Raw genomic sequence first — 26,571 nt, forward strand, 5'->3', positions numbered from 1 at the left:
ACATTATTGAGTGGACTCATCTTTAAAACATCGTATATAACTTTGAGATTAGATGGCAACTGCATCTCTGACCTGTATCTCTTCTCTGTTTTTATCTTAGGGATACTGTTTTGCCTCTGAAAGTTTCAACATAATCTGATATGTGCTACTCAAATTATTTTATTAGAGTTCTTGATTTAGATTAATCTTACTACTAATAATAACTAGCCTATATAAAATATAGAACTTTATTTTATGGAAATTTTAAGCGTTTCACATATATTAAAGCATTCAGTTCTCTAATGAACATTATGAACACATAAATTATAATTTTAAAGAGGCACAGGAAGAGAAAGTGGCTAGAGCCAGAGATAAGCAGTGAGACCAGATCATGTTTATTTACTCATCTCAGAGCTCAGAATCAACTGCTGTGCTAAGCTCCTTTCAAACAAACATAAAAGTGAGAAAACCATAACTTAAATAGTATTTGTCAAATTTATTAATTTTTTAAAGAACTAATTTCCTATTTGCTGTTCTAGGGCTTTTAGAAAACTAAGGAAAACTTTAAATGATGCATGGAAAGGCATGGATATTTTTGAGATATCTTACAGAAGCAGTAGAGAAGACTGAGAAATGATTAGATTCTTTTCATACTGTCACCTTAGTCAATTCCCTCTTAAAAGTTTTCACTGGGACTGGAGAAATGGCTCAGCATTATTAACACCAGCAGCTATTGCAGAGCATCTGGGTTCAATTCCAAGCACCCACATGGCAGTTAACAGCTGTAACTCCAGTTCCAGAGAATGCAATACCCTCTTCTAGCCTCCACAGGCATAGCATGGTGCACTTGCATACATTCAGGCAAAACACAAATATACATAAAACTAAAATAAATCTCTTTTTAAAGTTGTAAAAAAAATTGTTGATGGCATTAATTTTCTCATTCAGTAAAGTAAATCATGCCACATCACTACTTTAAGGACTGTTCAGAAGAAGAGCAGTTACAAGAAGCTTTTTCAAGTTTTGCTTGTGGTCCGATAGCTCATGAAGACCTTGGGAAAGGCATCACTGAGAATAGTCTTGGGCTGGTGGTGCAGCATTTGCCTTGCATGTGTGAGACACTGAATTCAACTCCAAGTATCATAAAAAAATTAAAGATCAATGAATAAAAATGAACAGTCTTAAGAGTCAGCATGAGGATGCATACTGTAACCCCAACATGCAGGAGGACTGTGAATTTGAGGCTAGCCTGAACTACATACTGACACTCTACCTCAAAAATAGAACCAATCAAACAACTGACATCCTTGAACTTTGAAGTGCAGAGTTACCATGGCAACTTTAACCTACTTTTTGACACTCAGGGAATTACAGTGCTTTATTACAAATCCAGAATCCGTCTATCTCATTTATATAACATAGTGCCAAACAGAACACATTGATAAATCTGTGAACCCATTTTTCTGATCCTCATGTCTTTCAAATAATAAGTTTTCTTAAAGGATACGCATAATCAATAGCTATAACTATGCAAAACTTCCTAGTAGAATTCAGACGTTTAGTTCTCTTGTTTAGAATGCTTCCAATACAAACCATACACAGTAGAGAAAATTCTCCTGAGAATGTTAGTAGAGAATTAACCATGATCCGTGGACTGTGATATCCATTAAAGAAGGCCAGAATCTAATGTATTCTGTAATAATCCATGCTTTCTGTGTTCTGTAATTAAATTGTCCACATCACTAGCTTTGTGGTAAGCCATCTTTTCCTCAGAGGTAAGTAATCAAGTCCACCAACTTCAATCCATTTTCCTTGCCTATGACTGGGATTCAATATTCTTTCGAGAGCTGGGATATGATTTATTCTCTAAATAAGGAACACTTGCTATGTAAATTATGAAGGCACTCCGTACACACGAGTTACCAGCTTGCTTGGTTCAGTCAGGGAAGTGACACATCACACACAGCATGGCTGATGAAATGGAACTATTGCTCAGAGCTGGGCAGGATATGATATCTAAGTACTTGTTGGAAGAATCATCCTGGCTGTGAGCTGTAAGCAAGGAGACGCATATGTCAGCTGTTACTATAAGGCAGGCCAGAGCTGTTGATCATCAGGACTAAATCAGTAACTGGCATTATGGAGACCACCATGTAATGGGGGCGGGAGAAGAACTAAATCCATGCCTAGTGAATTGAATGTACATGAGGACTCTGGAAGAATTTTAGACTTTTTCTCTTTGATATTTTGTTCGAAAGAATCTTTCCCATTTTAATAATACTAATTATTAAACACAGAAAATGAATGCTGTGATTGAAGTGCCGGACTTTACTAATGACTAAGAAGTTGTTTGTTCCCATTCTATTGTGTCCTTACTTTTCAATATGAAGGAGAAAACTATTTGGAATATTTGTTTCATTGTTGAAAAAAAATTATTTTACTCTCATCCATGATGGCTGCTGTGATTTTGATTTCTTCATTTTTGAAGGCTGATTTTCTACACTATGGCTACTCTGTTCCTTTACTCAAAAAAAAATGCTGTGTGTTCATGTTACTCCAGATACATCTTAGATGCAGTTTAGGAAAACTGCAAACAAAAATCCACTAAATTCTGCCTACTTAGAATTTGCCTTCTTACAGTCCTGTTTTCCCACTCAAGCCCTAATTGATGGACAACGTTTCTAGGATTTGCTGCTAAAAACACTGTATACATGTCTCTTAAACCATATATACAGACATTTTTGTAATATTACTAGTTGTTTGCTAAATAACTTTTAATAAACCAGTTTACATGCAGTTCCTGAACACCTATGAGTTCGGTCACATTATATTCCTGATAACACAGTATTGTTAGATTCCTTCATTCCCAGGAATCTAACAGGTACAAATTTTTCTTGTATATGTAATTTTCATTTCTCCACTCACTAAGGAAATCATGTATTTTCAAATGCTTTTTTGGGTTCCGTGCTTTCTTTGGCTTCTCTCTTTCTACTCCTGTGAGAGGCCTGTTTGTGTCAATTCTCATGTTTCTGTTGGGTAATTGCCTTTTCCTTTTATTCTGGATATTTTGTTAATTATATGTGTCAGATCTAAAAGAGCTTATATATAACCACCTTATGAAGCTCTTGCTAGTTTAGAAGCTGTATCTGAAGATACTTAGTAATTCTCTATTCAGAAAAATCACATCAGTGAATATTAAATGTTCTGTTTCTCATTTTCTAACTTAGACTTTTCATATATATATGATTGATAGATGGCAAGTTCCATCCTGGACTTGTTGAGTTCATGATGACTGTGACATTCTCATGCACATGTTTCCAGGTGATTGATGAATGTTTGGGCCTGAGATTCAAGAGAAGTGGCAACTGGAGATACAGATCTTCAAATATTCAGCATGAAGATGTTACTTGAAATCATGGGTGTAGACATGATAGCTAGGAAGAAAGCATAGAGTGAGTGAGTGTCAAGGCAAGATCAACAAAGTGGGGTAGAAATGGAAGGAAGTAGGGGAGCTGTTAAGAGAGGAATCAAGATGGATGAGCGTGTGTCACAGAAACCAAAATAAGACTGGGCATCTGTGCCAAATGCCAATGAGTTACCCCTGCTACTCCACAGAAGGTTTAGTATCTAAGGAGATATGTGTAAACATTGGTCTTAGGAATTCCATTTAGAATGGACTTGGTAACAGCAAGATTGTAATTAAATGGGGAAGCTGACGGTCTGAGAAGACTGGGACAGAAAACTGCTCTGGAAATCTGAGTTCAACTGGAAGGAAAAAATGGAACAATGTAATGTCGGGATGCACTGTGGATCCAGGAGAGGACCGAGTATGTAGATCACAAAGCTTAATATGTTCAAATGTTAGCAGTAACAAATCAACAGAGAATTGCAGATGACTGATGTTGGATTTCATTCAAAGAACACGCTCAAAAACCCTGAGGGGGAGTGGGTTGAGTTGGGCACAGCTGGAAAGAATATCGATAAGGAATGGTTGTCATCCTCTGTTACAGAAGGAAAGAAATGGTAAATTCAGATTGGAACAACTCTGTTGGTTTGTAAAGAATTCCTACTCGTGGTTTGTTTCATCCAAGAAGTGGAATGTGAGCCTAGGGCAGACCGGAGAGAATCACGGTAGGATTGTGGCTTTTAAGTAGAGTGGAGAACTTGGTACTGTGGCCTTAGGAAAAATGATTATTCTGATACAGCATTATTGGCGAGTATCATTAGTGGTCTGAAAGAGGATGCAGGTTAGTTTGTGGATATTCCAGTGGTATTGAGTGGCTGTTCTGTTCTGCAGCCTTTGGAGTGGGCCTGGATAAGGAAGATCTTTTACTAAATACAGAATTGGGATTTTACCAAAATGGTTTGAAAAAGAAGAAGAAGATAATTGCAGATATTGAAGCAAGATGGAGTGATGGGGAGACAGGAGATTAAAGCAATGCAATCGTCCTTGGGTGCAATCAAGGAGTAAGAATTTCAGTGAAAAGACGCACACGTGGGCTGAAATAGGAGAATGAGCTTATGACTACAATCCTGGAGCATTTTCATGAGATCACATGCAGAATATGGGGATGAAATTTAAGGATCAGTCAGAGCTAAAATGATCATTAGGTCTTTGGAGCTGAGAGGATGCAGGAACTATATTTGACTGTTCAGTGGGTGATTATCACTATCCTAGTGAGTCTTCAGTGGAGAATAAACTTTCACTGTATCTGATTAATGAAAAAGATGTCCTAGGGCCTCTTCATTCCCTGGGGGAAAGGTTCATAGCATTTCACTAATGACAAGATAGTTTAAGAAAGTTACTTATCAATCATTTTCAAATATGAGATAACTACTAGCCATATATAGATCTTGCTTTCAGAATGATGGAGTCCTGTGTCACACAGAGAGTTGATTTTTGCATCATGATGTCACAAACTTTTAATCCCATTTCTTGGGAGTCAGAGTCAGGATTGGTATCTCTGACACACAGGTCAGCCTGATCTAAATAGCAAGTTCCAGGCCACTGGGGCTACAGGGAGACCCTATCTCAAAGAAAAAGAAAATAAATAATTTTTTTAAAGAGGGGGCTTGTAATATCAACTTCTAAACTACAGAGTTTTTATGTTGGCGATAGAACAATAGAAGGTAAACATGCTGGGCACCTTTCTAGTGAAGATTATGGGATTTATTTTGTAGGTTCTAAATAAAAACCTGGAAATGTGCTTCTTCCTGATGTCTTGGGAATAGCCCGCTAGGGAGAGCTAGAACCTGTTTGAATGAAGGCTTTGCTCTTTGCTTCTGAATATTTCATAAGAGAAAAAAATTTTTAAATGTTTGTTCAATCCAGGACAGATTAGTTTTGAGACTTAAGAGCCTGGAGCAACTAGAAAATGTTTAAGATGTAGCTCTGTGGTTTTAGTGAAGAGAATGCCGTCTATCTTCATGTATGTAATTATATGTGAAACCTGGTGAATGGGTGCATGCTTTTCTTCTAACTCTCATTTTGTCAACAGGTCTTTTATAAATAATATAAGACAGCAGTATGAACAGTAATATAAAAGGTTAATCCAAATATCTAAAGATGAATTGTAACTTGTTACATACACTTCTCTCTTCTATTTTATAAACTTTGTAAGTTAACAAAGTCTATAAATAGTCTAGTACAATAATAAAATATTTCTCCTGTCAGTTTGAGAGCCTTTGCAGCACAGATTTTTGGATAAAACTTTGAAAAATACAAGTGTGTCCACTCAGTTTTTTTTCCTTGTTGTGTCTCTTACTAGTCAAAGGAGAAGATGTGTGAGAACACAGAGCCAGTGGACACATCTTCTCAAAGCACCACGACCTTATACACAACTACCACGCAATTCAGGGTCCTGACGACTACCCGGAGAGCCTCACCATCACAGCCGCCCACCAGCCTGCCCACAGAAGGTGCCCACCAAGAGTGTTTACTTATTTCTTGTTTTTATTTGTTTAAATATCCTAAATTTTATTTAATGTGTGAGTGTATTGTCTGCATGTATGTAATTGCACCCATGTTGTGCAATCCACACAGAGGTCAGAAGATGGTATCAGATCCCTTGGAACTGCAGTTACAGATGGTCGTTAGCCACTGTGCGGGTGCTGGGAGCTGAACCCAGGTCCTCTGCAAAAACAGTCAGTGTTCTTAACCACTGAGCCATCTCTCCAGCCCCCATTTACTTATTTCTTAATGGAGAGGAAAAGATTACTGGAGTGTTTCCTGTTTTCTGGGGAGAAAGTTATTCTTTGGCAAATTGAGTTTCCAAAGATGGTCTGAGACTCAGAATTATGGCTTCAGGCCAGGCTTCTTCAAGCATCCTGTTCTTTGTATTAAGCCTAATGGTGTCCTGTGTTCTTGCTTCTGGCTCTCCCTAGAAAAGAAATAGAAATTTCTCATATGGTAAAACTTAGTAGTTACCCAACTCTACATTCCTGATACATAACTGAAAATCAAAATGCTCATGACGTATCTATTGATTGGGAGTCCTGAACAATAGATATTTCTACCCATATACAATTCTAGTATTTTCTGAATACAGTCAATCAAATGCTATCTATAATTTCTACAGCAACAGTGTGAACATCACAAAATTGTTCTTGAAAGGAATTTCTTCTTACGAAGAAGGCAGAAGAACTGAAGTGTTAGTGAATGACAAAATTCATGGGGGAAGAAAATATGTTAGTCAATATTTGATATTGTTTTTCTGAATGGAAGTAGCAGGAAATAGGAGAAGATAACTGGGAGGGAGGGAGGCTAAAAGGAGAGAATAGCTTCACATCTTGTAAACCTTGATTTCTTTTGAATAGAAAATTAAAATGAACTTGAAACCTTAGCTTTTAATTGAAATTTAATTGGACACATATTCCAGTTAATAGGTAACTGGAATGAAATGGTGTGGAGGGAAAATCCAAATGAACTGTGCTTCTTTTAAAAGCAATGTATGTTTAAACTCATATCTACAATGTATTGTTATTTCTTTTTTTTTTGGAATATCATACTAAAGACTGTAAATATAGTACCAAAATTGAAATCCTGTCTTTCTTAATAGAATACAGCCAATGAAATGAAAAATTATGCCCAGCATCTGTTCATGCAAGACAAGAGCTTGTGATTTCAGTCATATGTGTTTCTAACATAAAAATGTTTAACTTTTCAAGTTAAATCTGCAATTGTTGATAAATCATGTCTGTACTGGCTAATTTTCCATTTTCTTAATCTTGATTTTAAGTAAATAAAGTCTTATTAAAAGTTGTTTTAGAAAGTTAAAATTATGTGCAGTCTATGTTATAATTTCATTTATCTTTCTCACAGAATTAAGGGTCGTCAGGTATCTTGCTAGTGTGCTGGAATGAAAAATCTCTGAAAGAAATTTTACTGCTGTGTCAGATAAGGCTAGGTCTTGTTCTCAGTAAATAGAAATTACCTCAGTAAAATTTAAAAATCTAGTGTTTGCATTGCGGAAATTAACTTAGTGTATGTGAGATTTATGCACCTTTAAAACCTGTTCTCTTATAACTTTCTAATTCTCTTCCAGATGACACCAAGATAGCACTACACCTCAAAGACAATGGAGGTAACATTAACACTTATTTTATAAATATTTTTGACAATAATTCATTTTAATATCACAAAGAGCATGTGAGTTTCTAAAGACAGAATGGAGTTTTATTTCATTCCCGTGGCGTTTAACACGGGTGGGTCAGTGGGTCAGCTGGGAAAATGAAATAAAATCCTAATCCTTGTGTTTCTCTGTACCAGTGTTGCCCTCAGCCGCCAGCTGTGAAGGTTTTTTCTCCTCCAGTCCTGGTCCTCGTGTGTAGTTGTCTGCACAGTGACAGGCGCTGCCTCAGTGTCTGTTCGCCACGTTGAATGCACACAGAATTAAGAAATAGGACAGTAAATGTGGGAGTATACTGTGCTAGGTCCTCTTGTTGTTTCTGTCTGTTTGTTTGTGGTTTTTTGAAGCAGGGTCTCCCTGTAGCCCTCCTACTATGTAGACCAGGCTGGCCTCTATCTCACAGAGATTCTCCTGCCTCTGCCTCCCAAATGCTGGGATTAAAGATGTGTGCCTGGCTAAGTTAAGTCTCTTTCAACTGTTCTATGATGCATTAGAAATTGTTTATTTGGCTGAAGAAAGTACTCTCCTGATTAATAGAATGTATTGTACAACTGTGAGATCATTTTAACACAGACGAATGCATACTTTACTTTTACAGACAGTATGATTTCTTAACTAAAACTAATTTTTATCCTAACACCCAAGGAGGCTGAGGGCCCAGCATCATAAGTTAAAGGGCAACCTGAGACAAGTCAGAACTCGTCTCAAAAATAATAACAACAGATTGATAACAAAAGGAAGAAAGAAAGATGATAGATGATAGATGATGATAGATAGATTAGTTGAGGTTGTTCCCTTTATAATTATCAGAAATTGGTCCTAACTTACTCAGTCGAAGTTAAAAACCAACATTTTATTTTGTCTCAGAACATGGCTCATGTATGTGTACACGTCTTTAGGATTTACACCAGTCTATCTGAAAGAAAAGCTGCCTAGCCTCTCTGTGAATATCCTGTATCAGTGATCCATGGCCTCCTGTCTGCCAGTTACTGTTTTGATGCATTCTTATTCATTATTGTATTAATTCAGTGAGTGGTTACATTTACAGATAACTACTTGTGAAATGGAGATGGAAGTAAACTAAATTTATTAGTCTGGAAAGATATTAGCAATCCCCCAATTCAAGATTTGCCAGAGAGGAGCTAATAAGTACCCTGTGATGTTAATTCCTAATGGAGCGTTGCCTCACTTGCAGGACTGAGGAATGCAAGGTCAACAACATAAAAAGGCATTCTTTCAGTTGCAAAAGGAAGCTTCTCTGATAAGTGGCAAGAGGTACACTTGTCTGTAAATATGAGGCTGCATATTTAAAATGCAGTAGGAAGTTACATTGATCTAGGGATCTGGCAAAGATTTTTTTCTCCAGAATGTATGACGTCTCCAGTCACATGTATTTGGCTGTGTTTTCAGCTCCACACAAATTCCCTCCCATTGAGTGGGCTTTAATTCCAATTAGACAGCTGTTGATTACCCTTAAGATAAAAGTACCACTAGTATCCACCAACAGTGATAGTTTACTGGGCCAGTCATTGTTTTAATAGACACCTGGGTAGGACCATGGATTGGTTTTCTCCCTTAGCAGCTTACATAATAGCTCTCTGATGAGAGCTGGTCTTCACCAGGGAGGCTTCCAGGTCAGTACCAGCTAGATTGCTCCAAATCCAGTGTACAAAATACGTCCTGTCTTCAGCAATAAGTTCTTTCCTTCAAATTCTGGGAAACAATCAAGGGCTGTGCAATTGCCTGTGGTATTTTGGGAATCTCTTGGATTACCCTGACCAACAACTCAAAGGGAGGTTTCTCCTGCCTGTCACTGTTTTTGTTACACAGCCTTCAGCTACATATATGTCCTTGTATATGTATATTGTGTGTGTATTTTTCAGTAGGACTTGGACTAATACATTTACCTCTAGTTTTTCACATGACCTAAGCATTATTTATCGCCCCTCTTAATCCCCCTGTATAACCCTCCCTGTTCGTTCCCCAGTTAAAGTCCCTCCTTTTCCCCATCCCCCCCTTAAAACACCAGTCCCCTACTATCCTCCCTGTGGAACTCCTTCTAAATCATCCCCATGGTTCCTTTGCATTTTTGACTCCTGTGGTTACATAAGGATATGTAATTACTTCTAAGGAGTTGGAACTGAGATCCACAAACGAAAGAGAACATATATTGCTAGTTTTTCTGAGTCTGTGTTACTTCACTTAGTATAACAGTTTTTAGTTCCATTCATTTACCTGTGAATTTCATGATTTCATTTTGCATTACTTCTTAATAGAACTCTATTGTGTAAATATGCCACATTTTCATTATTTGTTCATCAGCTGAGGGATATTTAGGTTGTTTGCATTTCTTACCTATTGTGAAAAGAGCAGCAGCAAACACAGCTGTTTAAGTATCTCTGTAGTAGAATAAGTCATTGGGGTATAACCAAATCATATGGTAGATCTATTTTTAGTTTTTTTAAAGAGTTCTCCATTCTGATTTCCATAGTGATTGCACAAGTTTGTGATCCCACCAACAGCAATAGTGACAGCATACAAGCTGAAACCAGACAAAATCCCAGCATAGACATAGGGAAGTGGGTAAGAAATCCCAATCCAACCTAAGGAACTTTGGGTAACTGATGGCTGCTGGGAGGGAGTCTTATGCAGGGATGGGACTCTTGGTAGGCTTACCAGACTGCAGTGGATGGATCCACACTGAAGGCCATGTGGGAATACATTAATACAGCCTGTAGAGCTGTACATTAAATTGGGCAGAGATAATAGGGGGAGGTGCAGTAGATGAGGGGATCTAAATACCATCATATTAAGTTGTGTGTCGATTGCAAAAATTCAATAAAAAATTAAAAGTAGAAGCTTTCCTAGCAGCCTTCTAAAATATTCCTGTGATTTTCTTTTCATCAAATAAGCATGAGATTCTCTGAGTGAAAATTACTAAAGTTTCTTTGCTGGTCTCTTTGCAGCCTTTGCATGTGCTGATTCGCTCCTCTCTGCAGGCCGCTCCCTATCTCTAAGCATTCTTGCATGTTTGAGGCTACATAGCGAGAGAGTATTAGACAAATTCCTCATGTCATAGATTATGTCTTCTAAAGAATCATCAAAATGGTGATAAAGATTTTCTGTCTGGCATTTCTCCACTATTCAGCCCTAAAACCTTTCTATTAGCAACTTCTGATAGACTTAACGGTTTGTTTTTTGTTTTTTGGGGTTTTTTTTACTTTTCGGTCTTTTGGGGACAGGATCTTCCTATAGCCCCAACTGACCTGGAACTTGGTATATACACCAGGCTGGCCTTGAACTCACAGGCTGGCCTGCCTCTGCCTCGTAGTTTTTTTCTTTTAAACATATTACCAATTATCCCCAGTAATATCCATAGTTTTGTTTAAAGCACTGAAGAATCATACAACTAAATATTTTCTTAAAACATGTATTACAATTACATTTCAGTGCTAGGAAAGTTGAAAGTGCCTCACAATAAAAATGTAGAATCTGAGGTCGGGGTGTTGTGGCCATGCCTTTAATCCAAGCACTCAGGAGGCAGAGGCAGGCAAAGGCAGGCAGGTCTCTGAGTTCAAGGCCAGCTGGGGGCTATAGGGAGACCCTGTCTCAAAAAGATCAAATAAAATGTGGATTCCGAAGCACACTGGGACACTGAGTTGTTGGGTTTTCAGATGATATCTAGATAACTGACATGCAGCAGAATCGATCAGAAGGCATCAATCAGAATGACAAAACACCACAATAAATTGAAGCATTTTTCACATCTGAGATTGTTAATCAAGCTCTTTTCCTGAAAACATTCAAGGTCTGTTACAATAGACAGATCTGGCCAGTGTTAAAATGTGACTCTTGAAAAGGATGCCTGGCTGCAGATACAGTTTAATGGTAGACTGTCAGCATAAGATGCCAAAGGCCTTAGTTTCAATACCCAGCATGACAGACCAAACAGAAAGTACCTAAGTCACTTTTCCTTGCATCCTTATTAAAATAGTGTGCTATAATTGTTTTCATCTTATACAATGTGGAGATTAGGAAGGATTGGTGCTTGAAGTCTTTCATCATTAAATTAAACATGATGGAAATGATTTCAAAATTTCTCTTCCCCTCCAGGTTAACACTTTTCTAAGAATAAACTAGTAATAAACATATGTACCTGATTTGATTGTTTTTAATACTTTACTGGGGATTTTCAAGAATACAAAGTAATGATGTTTGCATATTGCAATGTATGCTACAGAGAAATTTAATGTATTTTATTGCTTGATTTAATGGTCTTTAAAATCATTTCTAATTTAGAAATCTGTTCTTTTCTGGAAAAGACAGCAGCATTTTTGATGTGGCTAGAAACCCATGACTCTATCTTTCCATCCATTTTCTCTCTTGGGTATTGGATTGCCTGGCGCGAAGCCTTTCTGGGAACATTCCCATGAGATTCAGAAGTTGATTTTCTTTGTGGCCTAGAAAGCCAACGTGCTCATACAGTCAGCTCATATGTTCACTTTCTGGAAGTTTTTTTTTGTCTTTGATATGAAAGCATAATATTCTTCTGAGCAGCTAGAGACCAAAGTTATACAGTGGGGTTTTTCATTCCCAAGACCAACGCTGAGCTAAGGTCTGCTACCATACTCCCTGAATTTTCATCTGTACAGTTTCCTGATACATTGTAGACTAAGACTAGGTGGATATTCTGGCAGTTCCTTGGCAGGTTTTTTTTTTTTTTCTAGAGAAGCTTTATTTATTTCAGGATTAAGTGGAAATTCCAAGCTCTTTAAATCATTAAAGAAATGCAACATAAACAGATCGCAAGGCTACGTAAGTAAATGCTTATGGGAGTAGCCCCTTAGTGAGATATAAGCTGATTGGCCATTGGTTAAACACAAAAATCCATGTGATCCCAGAGCAAAGAAAGCATTTTATTTCCTACTGGGGTTTTGTTGGTTGCAATGTGTAACTCTAAAAAAATTATATAACTGTTACACACACACACATATATATATATATAAAGAGAGAGAGAGAGATCAAAGTGGAAAGGAATGCTTACTGAATATTTTCTATAGCCTAGGTACTGTTCTACATGCAATATGACTATAAACTCATGAAATTTATAGTACCCCTTTATAGTACCTGATTCAGTTCCATTTAGTCTTTTTGCTGTTTTGTTCTTCCATTGTGAGACTGGCTTCACTGTATATCACCGACTGCTTTAGAACTCCTAGTATAGCTCAGGCTGGCCTTGAATTCACAGTCCTCCTGCCTCAGCCTCCCAAGTGCTGGAATTACAGATATGCAGCACCACAACCATCTAGGTCCAATTATTATTTCTATTTTATGGAGAAAAATACAGTTCAGGGACTAGAGAGATGGCACAGTTATTAAAAGCATCTACAGCTCTTGCAGAGGACCAGAGTTTGGTTCCCAACATACAAGTCAGGCCACGCACAACCACATATAACTTCAGTTCCTAGGTATCCTAGGACTCTGGGATGGGTGCACTCATGTGGTATATACAAATACAGTCATACACACATGCACAAAATTAAAAATAATTAAATATTTTTCAATATGGTAGTACCAAATGTTGGGTTACACTGCATGAATGAGCCCTGAGTTCAATTCTCAATAATGCATAAAAGAAAGCAGAAACAGAAACAAAACAATACAAAGGTTACCAGAGTGGCATGGGACACAACTGGGTTGTAAATCTACTTAGAAGACTTCGAGTCATTATGGGCTTCGTAAATTTGCTTCTCTGTCATTATACAGGTTTCTTATAATCAAACTAAATGTAGAAAATGCCAGCAATAGGCTAGTTTACTCATACCTCCTTTTGTATAATAACTGATTATACTTATTAGTTTTTGAAAGTGAAATTTCCTTTCTCAGGTAATTATACATTAGTTTCCATTTCATCCATTCTATGAGAATCAAAATACATTAATGCTTCTGTGTAATTGTGTCACAGTCATCCACATAAGATTTCGAAACCACAACTGCACCTTGTAGCTAGGTTCAATATCTGATTTAAAGTTATTTCAAGAGTGTTGGTTTCTTGAGAAAACTTAATTCATCTATAAAGGTTACCTAGATTATGCACTTTAAATTTATTGTATGGGTTTTTTCAGATCCTAGGAAAAGCTGATTAGAAGAAATATACCTTTAAAGAATGACACACATGCATACATACACATGTATACATACATGTGTATATGCAGCTCTAATCATCAAAGCCCTTTTTGACATTTGAATAGGATGCTTTCAAATGGTATTCGCCAATTAACTAGAAATGTAAATGTCTTCAATATGAAATCTGAATAAAGGTATATCCAGGACGTAGAAGAGATTTGCTCCTGAATCAAGGGCAAGGTTTTAATTGAAAGGTACAGTTTTCAACCTGAATTCAATTCAGTTCAGCAAACGTAATTGTGCCCTATGCTGCACTGCAATTGTTAAAATTATTTCAAGCTCCAAAACCCTGAACAGATTTCATTATTTTAAATTTATTATCAGCCTTACCCAAAACTGCATTCATTATCGATTGTTTTAAAGGTTTTTCCCTTGACTGAGTACATTTCTTTTTAAAATTGTTTGAACATAAATTTTTAATTGATCAATATTGAAAGTAGCAGCCCTGCATGGCACTCATTTCTTCTATCGCTAGAAATATCACTAAACCTGGATCATCAAAGCTGAATTTTCTGAATCAGAGGGTAGTGTCTGAATCTATCAAATGCAGTAATTGCTACATCTACAGGGCACTGATTAAGTTAATTCAGAAGTACAGGTTTCTAGAGTGACTGCTTACAAAGAGCTGACAGAGATGTGCTTTGAAGTTCCCATGGGAAGACTGCTTTACCTTTGCATTCTTCAATGTTCAGTTCCCTATTTCTGGGGATATCCTACGACCTTTTATCTAAAGATAAATATTAAAACATCATTCTGAGTTTTGCACTGAACAGCTTCTAAGGTTGTATTTTTGTTTAGTCTGTCATGACAGATCAAGCATCTAGAGTGCAGTTATCATTGAGTCAGATGACTTTTTTCCTATATAAACCATCTTCTGCTGTTTTTGTCCCACCATCCTCTGCTTGCTTTTTTTTTGTTTTGTTTTGTTTTTTTCATCTTCTGTTTTTGTGTCTATCACAGTCTTGAAGCAAAAGGAATCTTATTTCCTTTTGACAGGGTGTTGAATATCTATCACTTTCTATTTCAAGCTCGGTAAAATATCTTAGCATTTTCTTTTCTCTTTAGCTGTTTGGCTGCCTTTCATGTTAGCCGTAATTCTGTTCTGATCACACAGATAGTATAACAGTGAAAACTGCATTCATGTGCTTTAGAATGTTTTGAGATTTCCCCAGGATTAAGTACTTCTCTCCTCTCCCCAGCTTTTATAAAGAGTTGTAGTTCTTACCTGTTTTTGGTTTTGTTTTGTTTTGTTTTGCATAATGGACACGTGGTTACTCTCTAATTTTATTGTACTAGTTTATAAAAATTTTAAACTAGAGCTTTCCAATCCAAGTAAATCTTAACCTCTGGGGTCAGGTCCCAGGGGCCAATATTTTTAAAGCCTAAGTGATTCCAGGAGAAAATGTTTTTGATCAATGCTTCATAAATAATGAGTGTCAGAAACATTGGACTAGGGAATTGTGTTCAAATGCATATTCTTAGTGGTCCTGGTGGCACAGACCCACAGCCACAACTGTTCAGAAGGCTGAGGCAAACGGATAACACATCAAGGCCTGTGTGAGCTCAAGGCCAGTCTTGGCAACTTAGTGAGACCCTATCTCAAAGTAAAAAAGAAACGGAGGACTTATTTAAGACCTACAATGCTTGCTTGGCATGCATAAGCCCTTGGAATTAAGCCCCAGTACCACAAGTAAATCAATCAATCAATAAATAAAATAGAATACTTTAGTTCTAGTGACTCAAAATTTTCTACTGTATTTTTAACATGCTCTGAACTAATGCAGTTGCCCCTGATCTAGGACCATTACTGACTATCAAGGACTGAGTGAATGATTGATTTCTTTATGCCCAATTCCCAAAAATAAAATGACACATCTTACTGTGAATCTACCCAGTGATCTCCATCCCATGGTTTTCCTGAAACAACATTTTAATTATTAGCAAAATGAAATTACTCCCTTCTGCACGTAAAGGATGCATCTTGCTCTTCAAATGCAAGAGACCTAAAAGCATCATAGCTATTATACCTGTAACTCCTTTGAATAGAGTAAGAATAAGTCCATTTATGATTTTGATAAATTAATTTGCTTTAGTAAATAATAGCTGTGTTTTCTGTGTTTTGTTTAACTGTTTGAAGTTGCTAGATGTTTTAAAATTTTTTTACCTCACAATATTGTGGACCTAATAGCTTGAAAAAATTGTTATCCAATATGAGTGAAGAAAATAAAAAGCCACATGGTAATATACTTCCCCCTCTATATTTTGATGTGTAGATAGGATTTATAGTTAGAATTTTTTGCTGCTGGTAGAAAACAGAATCAAGTAACATGGCAGATCTTCTTGGAAAATGCCCATGTGGCCCCTAAGACTGCTGGAAATATATTTTCCATTTGCTGCTTGAAAACGCCTTTCCATACACATCTAATAAATAGCTACTTTCTTAATATCTATTTTTTATTGAGCTTTTAAAATTTCATACATTTCCCACTCAAATCCAGACCCCCTCCCCCATTCCATGCCTCCCCCTATACCCCCACCGAACCTTATGCACTCTGCCATACATGCTGAGTCCTATTCATTCATATGTGTGTACGTGTTCTTCACGTACAAACACTGTTCTTCAGTGTAAATGTGTCCACTAGAGTCTAGTCAGCCCATCCAGTGGTCTTATATAAGTCATACTCTCCCTCACCCAGCAGCAATCAGTCTCAATTAGTTCTCAATCTAGTGCTGGCCCATGGGTGAGGACTTAGGGATCTATGATAGAGTGCTTAGTTAATCTGCTTTGGGAAACTGTTCCTAGGACTTGAGGTGAAGGAATTGGAGCCCGCCTGTGAGAGAGGTCAGCAGAAACAGGGTGTGGGGGGTATATGAGAGAAATGGGATACAGAGGCAGTGAGCTGGAATTGACTTACTAGAGTCCTGGCTGAGCAGGTCTGTCTGCCTGATCTAGAGGCTGGGAAGTTGGTGGTGAGGGGACCACCTGGGTCAGGACTTAGGGATGGGTAGGGTGTTTAGTCAATCTGGTTTGAGAAGCTAGTCCTGGGACCTGAGGTGAAGGGATTGGAGCCTGTCTGTGAGAAAGCTACTGTCCAATTTTATATCTATCTACCCTGTTTCTGAGCTTAGAGATACCCTCCCAGAAGAAAGAAATTTCTTGATTTTAGAATGTGACAATTATGAGGAGTCCCAGGAAACAGTTTCACATAGTACATCTTGTCAGTATGTTAAGCATGTCTAAAGTTATATCACACACACATTTTTAATTTTTAAAATCAGAATTGTGTAGTTATTATAATACAGTATCAATAGAAATTTAGCCAAGTGTGTTAGTATACATTTGTAATCCCAGCACCTAGGAGGTAGAAGTAGATGAATCAACAGTCAGACATCATCCTTAGCCACATAGTAAGTTCAAGGTCCACCTGGGATCTGTGAGACCCTGTATTAAAACCACAAAAAATGAAAGGGGGAAAGAGAGAGACAGAGAGAAAAAGAGAGACGGGGGGGGACAAGGAATAAGAGAGTAAGGAAAATGAACAAAAAAGGAAAAGAAAATTAGACTGAATTCAGTGATAAATTGGTTTGACTTAACTTAGGATACTAAGACCATTGACTGGACCAGAGTATGACTCAGTGGTTGAGTACTTGCTTAGCAAGTGTAAGGTCCTGGGTGAGAATTATTTCTTAGCCTACTCGGTACCAATGTGTGATAGAGATGCAGAGGTTAGTAAACAAGGCCTACTCTGAAGAAACATTTGGCCTGTGGGACCCAGCAGACACCTTTCTACATGTCTGAAATTCACTTAAGAAGTGCATGCATAAGACAGAAATACAGATGTCAGTGTGGACACAGAAACTGAACACATAAGGATAAAAGAAGACACAAAGGATAGTATAAAGATAAAAAAAGAAAAGGACTAGAAAAAGAAATATAGCGCTGAAGATTGTGTGAAGAAAAACATAGAGGGTCAAAGAATAGGAAAAAAACGCAGAAGGACTGGTTGGGTATCACAGGAACCAAAGAAGGAGACAGTGAATTTTGACAATGACACAGAAATGTCAACTAACAAGATAAAAGATGACCATTAGACGAGGTCCTGTGAAAATGAAGATTGGCCTGGATTGGGCAGTGCAACAATCCTAGATGAGGTCACATGAAGATCAAGCTTGGCAGGGATCAGGCAGTGCAACGACCCACAGTCATGCAGCTCTCAGAATGGGAGGAGTCTGTAGATGGCAGTAAAAGTCAGATCAATAGCAACAGACATTTGTTTTTACAAAGGTTGATGAAAGGGGATAATTCTTGATGTTTCCCTTTAGAGGCATACTTAGATGTTACAGAGGTTGAGGAGAAACTAATTCATAAAGAAGAGGACTTCAGTGTGACTGAACGTGAAGTGATTCATCTGCAGACATGGAGAGGGGGGTCAGGATACGTGGGAGGAAAAGTTAGGGGAGTTCCAACTGAAGTCCTTGTTTCTGGGTATACAGTATCCTCCTTAATCAGTTTCAGCTACCTACACTCGACTCTGGAAAATTCTAGAACTAAGTAATTCGAAGGTCTTACACAATTGGTTCTAAGTAGATTCTTATGGAATCTTGTGCTGTCCCAGGCCATCCTGCTGAAAACGTCAATGGTTCATATTATATACATTATCTACCCGTTAGTCACTCTGTTAGCCTTCTCGATTCTAAGATCAACTGTGTAAGTATTGCAGTGCTTGTGTTCAAGTAATCCTTATTTTACATAGTAAATTCCCCAAAGTACTGGAGTAGTGTTGTGAAGGAAACACCAGCATAAAATGGGGCAGAATAGATTAACTCTGTTAGTGTGTATATGGCAGTGCTGTTAGTGGATGGCAGTACTGTTAGTGGATGGCAGTGCTGTTAGGCATAGAGACAAAACCACAGTGTACAGGGTTTTGCTACCCATGGTTTCAGAAACTGACTAGAGGTGTTGGAACATAGACCCCATCAATAAGAGGGTTAATAAGCAGTAAGAAGCTAAATAGTACATCAAGGGTAAATGGGGAGAGATGACCTTTTGTTTCCAGAGTTTAGGAGAACTCTAAGTATTTCCAAGCGGAGTGGGGAAGAGAGTCTCTTGCTGATGTGTCAAGGTCCAGGGTGTTTGGAGCACCCCTGAATTGGTGACTATCCTCCAGGCTATAGTCAGTAAATTATTTCATTTGTGTTTGAGAAGCCAGTGCTTAGTCCTCATGTAATGTGGTGATCCACTTTAAAAACAGCATAATTCTTCAAAGAGAGCAATCTTTTTTTAGTAGTCTGCTGTTCCATTAAGACTAATTTGGGCTTTGGGTTTCTTCCTTGGTGTTGCAATAATACCATGGGAGAATTTAAATGTGTCTTGGGTAGCAAAAACATGGGCTAATTACTTTAACACTAGTTCACAACAGTGCTGTAAGCTACTTTAGCCAAATGTTATCATTTCAGTTACAATAATGAATTAGCAAGTTGCTGCATAAAATTTAAGCAGGAATATTTTTAATGGGCGTTAACATTTATGCTCATCAACCACAAGAAACAAAGTAGATTTTTAAATGTTGAGCTAAAAATCCTGGGGAAATTGAAATGGAATTCTAAGAAATATTTGCTGAACGTAAAGAAGGCAGGAGAGAAGGCCTGTTGTGCCAGAGAGCAGCTAGACTCGAAGAAAACACATCAAAATGGCAGACCGATAATTAATTGCAAATAATGCTCCAGCATTGCTTATCACATCTATGTCTTAGAAAGCAAAGTGGAGGAGCTGGAGAGATGGCTCAGTGGTTGAGAGCACTGACTGCTCTTGCATATGACCCGGGTTCGATTCCCAGCACCCACATGGCGGCTGACGACTGTCTGTAACTGCAGTTCCAGGGGATCCGACGCTCTCTTCTGATCTCCACAGGCATTGCACAACACCTATGCACTTAAAAGAGGAGTCAGTTCACTGGCAAATCATTGCGATTTTGAAAACTTAGCCAAAAATAATTTAAAAGTTAAAAAGATACAGTTTGAACTATACCTCAACCACCTTAGATGCGATTGGTGATTTTAGACAGTGAATCCTAACCACCACAGAACATGTTTTTCAAAATATGTATTTGAAATAATAAACAGGATACACCATATTCACTGAGCCATAAAAATATCTTTAACTTCAAAATATTTCCCTAGACTACAAAAGACTCAAATAAGGTGTGCTACGGTGGCTAAGCAGTTAACAGCAGTTGCTGCATAACCCTAAGACTAGAGTTTGGATTCTGCCACATAAGGAACAAGCCATGTCGCCTGCCCTTCTGTAATTCCAGCCCCAAGGGATTGGATATTCTTTTCTGGCCTCCACACAAGAGCACAGGTGCATATCTGCACACAAGCATGCATGCATCTCCACACATATGTCCATATACACTTATGCAGATACACATACAAATAAAATAAACCTTAAAAAGAATTAAATAAGGGTCAGTAAAAATATTTGTCTCTTGCAAAGAGTAGATTTTAAATCCTTTGATCCAAAAATGATATGTAGATGAGGTGGGAGCAATTAGCTTAAGTAAAAAAAGAAAATCACAAATCTGTACCTTTTATCAGTTACTCCTTAATTATATCACATTCAGTCAGAAAGAGAAATATCACGTGTCCCCTTGTTTGTGGGTCCTGACAGTATAGGGCCATAAATCCACATAGGGTAACGTGAAAGTAGAAACAAAAATGAGGAGAGATGTGGTCTAATGGGGGAGAGGGCTGGGAGAACGAGCTGAAAGCACATTGTGTTCATGTCCGAATATGATCTTAAGTGACCCTTTATAAGAATGATAAAATAAAAATGTTACCTTGGTTTGAAAAAAGAAAGAAGAGGGCTGGAGAGATGGCTCAGTGCTTAAGAACACTGGTTGTTCTTGCAGAAGCCCGGGTTTGAATCCCAGAACCCACATAGCAGCTAACAACTGTCATAACACCAGTTCCAGGGGATCCAACAGCATCTTCTGTCCTCTGCGGGCATTGTATGACACGGGTGCACTTACCTACATGCAGGCAATACACGCATACACATAATATAAAAATAATAAAGAAATTTTTTTTTAAAAAAGGAAGGCATTTTATATACTTTTCATCATATTATATGTATTTTCTTAAGTGAATTCATCCAGGTGTCTTGAAATTCTCCACAAAAGCAGAGGTTTATCTTTAGTGAACCAGCTTCCTTAATTAATAGGTATAAAATTTGACATTTCTGATTATTTAATTTTGTTTTAAATTATTCATAGAACCTTCCCATATATTTTCTAATAATGATAAATTTAGCTAGTAATTATTGAGGTAATATATTTACACCAGACCAGCTTCTGAGGGCTTGGTATGCTTAACTGGCTCAGTCTCCACAGCACCCCATCACCATGGTCACATACAGCCTCAGAAACAGCATCTGTCCTTTCCCAAGTTTCCATGGGTCACATGCATGGAGGCTTCCACCACCATGTCGCTTTGCTGGGAGTATTGCTTCTGATGCAGCCCAGGTGACTATGAAGCCATTAGTGGGCAATTCTTCTGTTAAAGTGATCCCATAAGTCAAACATAGACATGTGTGACCATGTTGGGACTATCCATTGACGCCTAGCCTGCTCAGCATTGGATACACAACTGCAGACAACAACCATCCCTCCCCAAGAGTTGATCAACAGCCAGTAGTTCACAGAGAAGGGAAAGAGCCCATGAGCCCTTTCCTGCTCTTTAATTTACTATTGACAAACCCAGTCTTAGCAGGCCCAGCGCAGACAACTGCAGCTTCTTGGAGAGATCATGTGTTCAACGGCTGTGTCATGCCTGGAAGATAGTAATTCACATTATCTTCCACGCTCATTCTTTCCCGCCCTCTATTTTGCAGTGTTCCCTAAGCCTTAAGGAGGTTGTTTAAATTTCCTGTTTCAAGCTCAGCATTCAACTGTCACTTGTTCACAGCACCTTGAACAGACATGCATTTATTTGGGTTCACCGCTGTTCATCATAAGCAGAAGCATCTTTGAGTAAGGCTGAGATTAGTGTTTGTCTAGTGGTATGAACTTAAAAGGCAGCTTGGTGCTGTGCAAATTTAGCTCTACCACAGAAGCAAGTTCTCCTTTAGGGCCTCTGATCTACCCTGTTATGGAATATTTGACCAGGTTTGCAGTGCAAACCTCCCTCCAGTAGAGCAAGAGCCAAAATTCAACTTGAGGGCAGTTGGTTATCCCACGCATTTCTCCACTATGTCACCAGTGGACAGTTCTTGTCTGGCACATTGGCCTCGTAGCTCATAAGGTTCACAGCTGGGTAAGACCATTGATGCCTCTTCTCCCCTGGCAGGCTTCACAGTAACTACCTGTAAAATCTGGCTAGCAAAGAAGCTTCCAGCTCAGCTCCTGCTTGAGTTCTCTACTGATTTTCTCAGTTTCTTCTGTCAGTGTTTTGTTTAAGTTACATTTATTTGTTTAAGTGTATAAATATGCATGTATGTTTGTGTATGTGTGTCTAAGGGCAGTTCTTTCCACATAGCATGTGTGTCCTGTGATTGAATTCAGGTTGTCTGGCTTGGTTCACTAAAGATAAACCTCTACTTTTGTGGAGAATTTCAAGACACCTGGATGAATTTACTTAAGAAAATACATATAATATGATGAAAAGTATATAAAATGCCTTCCCTTTTAAAAAATTTTTTTATTATTTTTATATTATGTGTATGCGTGTATTGCCTGCGTGTAGGTAAGTGCACCCATGTCATACAATGCCCCGCAGAGGACAGAAGACGCTGTTGGATCCCCTGAAACTGGTATTATAGACAGTTGTTAGCTGCCATGTGGGTGCTGGGATTCGAACCCAGGTCTTCTGCAAGAACAACTAGTGTTCTTAAGCACTGAGCCGTCTCTCCAGCCCCCTTCTTTCTTTTTTCAAACCAAGGTAACATTTTTATTTTATCATTCTTATAAAGGGTCACTTAAGATCATATTCGGACATGCCATCTCCCTGGCATGCTCCTCAGTGTTTTGAACTCTTCATTTTATAGATCTTTCATTTTCTTGGTTAGATTTGTTCCAAAGTATTTTTTTCAAGTTATTGTAAATGAGATTGTTGCCCTGATTTCTTTCTCAGTGTGTGTGTCATTGGTATATAGAAACGCTACTGACTTTTTAAAGATTTTATTCATTTTAATTTTATGTGTGTGAGTGTTGTTCTTACATGTATTTAAGTCCATGCAGTGAAGAGGGCGTCAAATCCCCTGAAACTGGAATTATGGACAGTTGTTAGCTGCCACGAGGGTGCTAGGAACTGAATCCAAGTCTTCTGCAGGAGCAGCCAGTGCTCTTAACCACTGAACCATCTCTCCAACCCATGTTTTCTGTATGATAATTTTGTATCTTGCCATTTTGCTGAAAGTGTATATCAGCAATCGACGTTTTCTGGTGGAGGCTTTAGGGTGTTTTGGTAAAGAACCCTATCAGTTGAAAATAAGGATAATTTGACCTCTTTTATCCGTAACTGTGCCCAGTCTCTCTCCTTCTGTTCTACTGCTGTAGTGACTCCAGTCACTCTATTGAAAAGGAGAGCAGACGGTAGACATCTTGTTTTGTTCCTGATTTTAACAGAAATACTTCTAGTTTTTCTATATTTAGAGTGATACTACCTATAAACTTATATATATATATATATATGTATGTATATCTCCACTCTAAGGCTTTTATAATAAAAAGATGTTAGATTTTGTCAAAGGCCCTTTCTTACTGAGATAACCATGTGATTTCTGTCCTTGAGACCTTTTATGTAACAAATTACAGTTGTTTATTTACATACGTTGAACCACCTTGGCATCTCAGGAATGAAGCCCACATAAGTCTGGTGAAAGATTTTCTGATATGGTCTGTATTTCAGTTTGCAAGTGTTTTATTTGGAATCTTTGCATCTATGTTTATGGGGAGATAGGTCTGTAATGTTCTTATTGTATCTTTATTGAGTCTATCAGTATACTGCTGGCTTTGTAAAAAGAATTTGAAGGCATTTCTTCCTTTCCTACTTTATGGAATAATTTGAGAAGCACTGGTTTTAGTTCTTCTAAAGGTCTGGGAACATTTGTGTGGTGAATCCATTTTGATATAACAGTATTAACAATGATATTAATATGATTAACATAGTATAGTAATGTGTGAAATGTCAGTTATCCTGAGCAGTACTAACAGAATTTGCCTGAGCACTGACTCAGTGGGAAGCACAGTGCCAATGTTTTTTTTTTTTTTTTTTTTTTTTTTTTTGAGACAGGGTCTCCCTGTAACCCCAGCTGTCCTGGAAAACTCACTATGTAGACAGGCTGGCCTTGAACTCACAGAGATCCACCTGCCTCTGCCTTCCAAGTCCTGGGATTAAAGACATGCACCACCATGCCTGGCCTGCCAATCATTTTTTAATGTAAATTTTATTGAGTTTTTGCATATTTTACATACTAAACCTTAATCAAATTTAGCTCTCCTCCGTACTGGATTTCATGGGTTCTGTGATGTATGTTAAGGCCTATCCGTTAAGGCCAATCCAGTCAAGAATTTGTACCCAGATGTCCCTCAGTGCAAGTTCATCCATGGGAATCTAGTCAGCATATCTAGAGTCACTCCCTTAAAGAAGATCAGCCTTCTCTCACCCTGCAGTAATCAACTGCCAATAGTCTCCTCAGCTAAGTGTTGACCTGCTGTCTGTTTCTCCAGTTCTATGCTGGGTTTTTGTCTGATTGAGTCCACATGGGTTTTGTGCATGCTGTCAGCGTTGTTGCAGTTCATGTGAGCAAGTCTCCATTGACCTAAAATCTTTTGTTTCCTTACATTCATGCACCAACACTGGCTCTTACAATCTTTCTGCCCTCTCTTTATAATGGTTCCTGAGGCATGGGTGGGTGAACTTTAATGTAGGAGTCCTATTCAGGGACACACACTCTTCAGTCTCTTATTCTCTAAAACTTGGCTAGTTGTGGCCTTCTGTGTGCATCACACCCAGTTATACGAGGAGACAGTCAGTCAGTGGCCCAACCCAGCTATAGTGCTAAACACTTTATAAGCTTCAACTCATGTCTTCACAGCCATCATGGGATAAATACTAATATTATGCTTTCTTTATTGAAAAGAACACAGGATTGAAGAGAATCTTGTCCTTTTGGTCAGATAATGTGAGCACCTCGTGCTGTTCTTAGTAGTGTGAAGGTTGTGTATCAGTTTAGTTGTTTAGACAAGCATCTATTTTTCTATAAAAAAAAAAGATGGAGTACAGGCCCTTGCACATTCGAAGTAAGCACTGAGCTACATGCCCACACCTTAATAGGATTCTTTCTCCATGCTCAGAATAGGTGATTTATTTCATACAATATAGCAAAGCATACATTTGCTGGGATCGTCTTCAGCTGTACATATAAATGCTTTGTTATAACATGTGACTTTATTCTAGAATGATTGGGCTTGAAAGGCATGAAAAATCACTTACTTTGGAATTCCTAGACCTTCACAGTACTTTGTCAATCATACTTTTGGCATTCCATGGTGAATACACTCTTTCACTCTTTAGGAAAACACTGCTAGCTTTTATTTTTCTATAGTTAAAAACCCTAGTGTCTTAACCATGTAAGTATTGGGCAAGGATTTCAACAAGGAAACATTCCTTGAAGTTCTTCAATTTTATAATTAGCTGAAAATTTTAGATACTAATTTTTTTTCAAAATTTTATGCACGCTAAGTTGCTCATGTTCTACTAAATAATGCACCCCGCCCCAGCCCAGTCCACCCTGTGCACATACAGGAGCCATGATTAACCTCAGTGGGGGTCAGAAGAAAATACATCAAAGTAGGAGGAGCTTGTTGAGGAGAGCATAAGAAAGGGTGACAGGAGTAAACAGAGGCATAACCCGGTATCTACATTTATGAAATTGTCAAAGAATTTTTGAGAAGAAAAAAGGAAAAAAAATAATTTTAAATGTATCTTAACTGAAGAGGATAACTTGGTATAGGAAACTAATAATAGAAAAATTTTTTCAAGCCTTAAAGCTAAAGATTCTGGTATTGATAAATATTAGAGATTTAGGTAGATTATCACAAGCAATATCACAGACACACATAAGACTTGTAAAGCCTAGGCCTCAAGAGGTGGAGTCATGTGGATCTCTGTGAGACAGAGGCCAGCCTGGTCTACATACCAAGTCCTAGGCCACCTGGGGCTTCAGGGAGATTCTGTTTCAAAAAGAAAGAGAAGGATTGTAAAACCAAAATGAAGTAGTCTACACACTTATTATTGGCCACGTCATAGCTGTAATTCTCACAAATCTACTCTTTGAGAGGCGTGCACACACTCAGCATCAAAGAACCCCTCACTCAGTAAGGCTGGGAGTCAGCTACCATTCTGTGACTACTATCCTGAACCTCAATTTGACCAAATCATGCATTTCTTTTAATATCAGTTTGTTTTATTTGCCTGCATGTATGTATGTATGCCTTTTGCAAACCTAATGCTGGAGGGGCCAGAAGAGGATTCCGATCTCCTGGAAGTGGATGGTTATGAGATTCCCTGTGGGTGCTGAGAACTGAACCACGGTCCTCTGCAGGAACAGCAAGTGCTCTTAACTGTTGAACAATCTCTCCAGTCCCAAAGCCAAGTATTTCTTATAAAATGAGAATTACAGTTGTATCACAATGATACATATTGGGAATTGAGTATACTTTATATAGTAGTTTCAAGTCTGACTCAGTGGGTAAAAGATACTTGCCGTACAAGCTTA

At 38.0% G+C, this 26,571-nt stretch overlaps 1 protein-coding gene across 1 annotated transcript in view; it reads left to right on the forward strand.

The window, feature by feature from the left end:
* Plxdc2 (plexin domain containing 2) overlaps nucleotides 1-26,571 on the forward strand; it is a 468,383-nt gene that overhangs the window by 411,743 nt on the left and 30,069 nt on the right. Inside the window, exons 11-12 of the mRNA XM_008855025.3 lie at nucleotides 5,748-5,898; nucleotides 7,524-7,562. Coding sequence (XP_008853247.1) covers nucleotides 5,748-5,898; nucleotides 7,524-7,562 — 190 coding nt within the window. The remainder of the gene's footprint in view (nucleotides 1-5,747; nucleotides 5,899-7,523; nucleotides 7,563-26,571) is intronic.

Source organism: Nannospalax galili, unplaced genomic scaffold, assembly GCF_000622305.1.
Source record: "Nannospalax galili isolate Female #2095 unplaced genomic scaffold, S.galili_v1.0 scaffold487, whole genome shotgun sequence".
Lineage (NCBI taxonomy): Eukaryota > Metazoa > Chordata > Mammalia > Rodentia > Spalacidae > Nannospalax > Nannospalax galili.